Genomic DNA, 3,232 nt, shown 5'->3' on the forward strand with positions numbered 1-3,232 from the left:
CCGATAGGGGGGCGAATATATCGTGCATCCCTATAATCCATATAATTGAGCAAATGAAAAAGCAATTTTAGTTATTAAATATGAGTAAATACTTCTCTACTCTAAATAATTTTCTTTAGCTGGTATGGTCATCTTATGTTTTAAATAAGGCAGCCATGTTGAATTTGAAATGTATTTTTTTAACATTGATCTTCCACAGTTAAATCAAACAACATTTTTCCTCCTGGGAATCAAGTTAAAACACCATATGGTGATATGATTTTATACGTCATATGATAATTATGAAATTTTTTCCAGACCAAGGACCCCCAAACTGATGGCGAGATGGAGCGGGGACCCCTAATTATGCATAATGATTGAAATTGTGTTATATCAAACTAGTCCTATAGTCACTCTATTAAAGATGGAGTAATGAAACGAAAGTAATTTCTCCCTGCGATTATTAAAGTATTTCTGATTCTGATTCCTGGTTGATGGGACAGGTGTTGTGAATGAAACGGTTCCCAGCTTGAAAGAGCTCCTGTGTGTCGCTGAATGTGTGCATTGATGACTGAAAGACATCTTCTGCCTCCATTTATCTGTTTACTACAGTGTGATGAATTCATGTTAATGTGGATTTAAAGACTTTTCAATTAGTGGAAAAAATTGCAGGGGGGAATATAAAAAAAAAAGACTAATCAACCAAAAGTTTCACAACCCCCATGCAGTACCTCCGTGGACCCCCTAGGGGTCGCGGCCCCTCTGTCTAAAACCTCTGCTTTAGGGCCTTGCTTGTTATAAATACCAAGAAAAAGCTTTGAAATCCATTTAGTTTGCTTTTATGACAGGAATCTCTAATCAGTGTTGATGAAATGACTCCGGTTATAACAGGTTTAAGTACTGCTGTAAAGAAAGGACCTAACCTGATCTTAGATTTTACAATTGCAGAGAACATTGGTATTACCTGTGGGTGTGTATGCAAATAAACTGAAGGCTTACAACTGCATTTATGATAGGATGCATGTTAAGATTCCTGTTAATCTAATCATGATTAGATGTTGAATTAAAGCTGAGGGAGAATTGTTTAGCTTGTTAAAGATTGACGAAGAAGCTCTTTACCATATAAACTTCTTACTTTGGGTATTTCTCTCTTTATTTTCCCTGACAGAAAATTGCAGAGACCAGTAGTAAAAAAAGTCTGCTGGAGATCAGGCTGGAGGACTCCAACAGACTGGTGAAGTTTTATCAAAATAAGGCGGAGAGCCTAAAAGATGGTGAGCATCTCTGAACAGGTGGTTTGTGTCTCCCTCTAGTGACCTTTTTGCCACATGACGGTCAGAACTGTGCACTACTTCCATATCCAACTGGAAAAGCTGATTTTCAGGAGGAATATGTGTCATATGTAGGATATTTGAGAGTTTTATTATCGTTCTCTTACTGCATCATGTCCATTTGTCATTGGTGATTATATATAAACATATAATTATGAATCAGACAGTAATATAACTTTAAGAAACTCAACAGTCCAACTTTTAGACCTGTACTGGTTTAATAACTGTTTAAATGGGGCAGTAACATTTATTGCAAGGTTGATAATTATGATGAACATGTTGCAGAGAAGGAGAGTCTCCTCTCTACTGTGAACCAGCTGCAGCAGACCCTGCAGGAGCAGTTCGACCTCAGAGGTAAGAGGATCAGCTGCTGTTCAAGGTGGTGACCTGAAATTCAACACACCTCTAACAAGCTTAAGGCAACAAGGACAGTCAGAAGCCTTTGCTTCTTCAGGATGAACTTATTACACAGCACATAACTTCACCCTGCATCAGTGAAACTAACAGAGAAGTAACCCACAGCATAATCCTGCCACCACCTTGCTTGACTATTTGGGCTCGGTGGTTAACAGAAGGGATTTGGGTTCTAGTTCCTAGTAGGGTTGAGCTTCTATGATTTCTGGCTCACACCTGAATTTTCCGATTTTTTTGGCCCATAAGCGACTTCTATTTGATCTTTTCATGACAGTCTGAACAACACAGATCTGATTTTTTCCAATCCGACCCAGGCCACTTGGCCACGTGGTCCCGAATCCGACACAAATCAGATTTTTTCAAATGCGAACTGTCTGAACGGCCAGGTTATATTCATCCGACCCGAACGTCATTAATAGTCAACAAAGGTCACCATTCTTGGTCTTGCTATGAAGAAGCAGCAAGAAAAATAACAACCATTCATAGCAGTTGGATGTTGTAGTACATCGGGTAAAAGTGAAAAAATAAAATTGTATTTCACCTTTCCGCTTCCTGATCCTTCACGAATGGGTGCGTCATTGGATTGCCAACTTGAAGAAGGATTTGACGTCAAACTTCAGGCCAGAGAAAAAAAAAAACACGTAATATGTAGCTAACATTTGGAAAAAGAATGTTTTCAAGATGACTTATATTATATATTTTAAAAACAAAGTGGCGCGTGTATGACATCATCCGTGCATGCCCACTGGAGTCGTAACAGGAAGCCCGGGCTACAGGCGGCTACGCTCTACTCCTTCTATCCGTTCGGCTAGCTAATCTGAATCGTTCAATTCCATTTGGAGAGCGAGATCATCTGTGGTAGCAGCACTAGACATCTTCCAGGCATGTGAGTAAAACTAGCAGCAGTTCAGCGGACGGGATGAATGAACGGTAGCCGGCGCATTGATATGGTCAGTTTGATGCAGAGTCTGTGACATGATTTAGTTTTTTTTCAGCATTCAGCTGTCTGATGGCGGTGAGGAAGAAGCTGTTTGGGAACCTGCTGGACCTGCATTGAATGCTGCACAGCCTCTTCCCAGAGGGCAGCAGAGAGAACAGTTTTTTCACTTTTATCTGTCAGGTCAGGTAGATAATATTAGTGCAACCTGAGTTAAAATATATTCTACTAATTCTGACCTAAATAGAAGCTTGATGCAAAACATTACCCTGTTCTCTTACTGATATTGTTGAAGATTAACCATAGATGGATAATCCAGTTCCAGGGAGTAAAAAACATTCCTTGTTCCTTCATCCTGTTCACTTTAAACAGGAACTTATCTCTCTATACGATTTTTACTTTCTGGACCTGGATAAATCCCACCCTAGAAAAACCAGGGTTCCCGCGGCTCCTTAAAAAGTCTTAAAAGGCACTGAATTCTTCAAAATAAAACTAAGGCCTTAATTGGTAATAAAATGTCTTAAATCAGTTTTTCATAGGTCTTAATTTTTAAAACATCATAAATAGGATT

General features: G+C 39.2%; 1 protein-coding gene across 1 annotated transcript in view; it reads left to right on the plus strand.

Moving 5' to 3' along the window:
• The window catches only part of ccdc152 (coiled-coil domain containing 152), a 14,140-nt gene that overhangs the window by 2,464 nt on the left and 8,444 nt on the right, over window positions 1-3,232 (plus strand). Inside the window, exons 2-3 of the mRNA XM_015390454.1 lie at window positions 1,148-1,253; window positions 1,596-1,664. Of these exons, the coding sequence (XP_015245940.1) occupies window positions 1,148-1,253; window positions 1,596-1,664 (175 nt within the window). The remainder of the gene's footprint in view (window positions 1-1,147; window positions 1,254-1,595; window positions 1,665-3,232) is intronic.

The sequence above is a fragment of the Cyprinodon variegatus genome, unplaced genomic scaffold (genome assembly GCF_000732505.1).
Source record: "Cyprinodon variegatus isolate N-32 unplaced genomic scaffold, C_variegatus-1.0 Scaffold500, whole genome shotgun sequence".
Taxonomy (NCBI): Eukaryota; Metazoa; Chordata; class Actinopteri; order Cyprinodontiformes; family Cyprinodontidae; genus Cyprinodon; species Cyprinodon variegatus.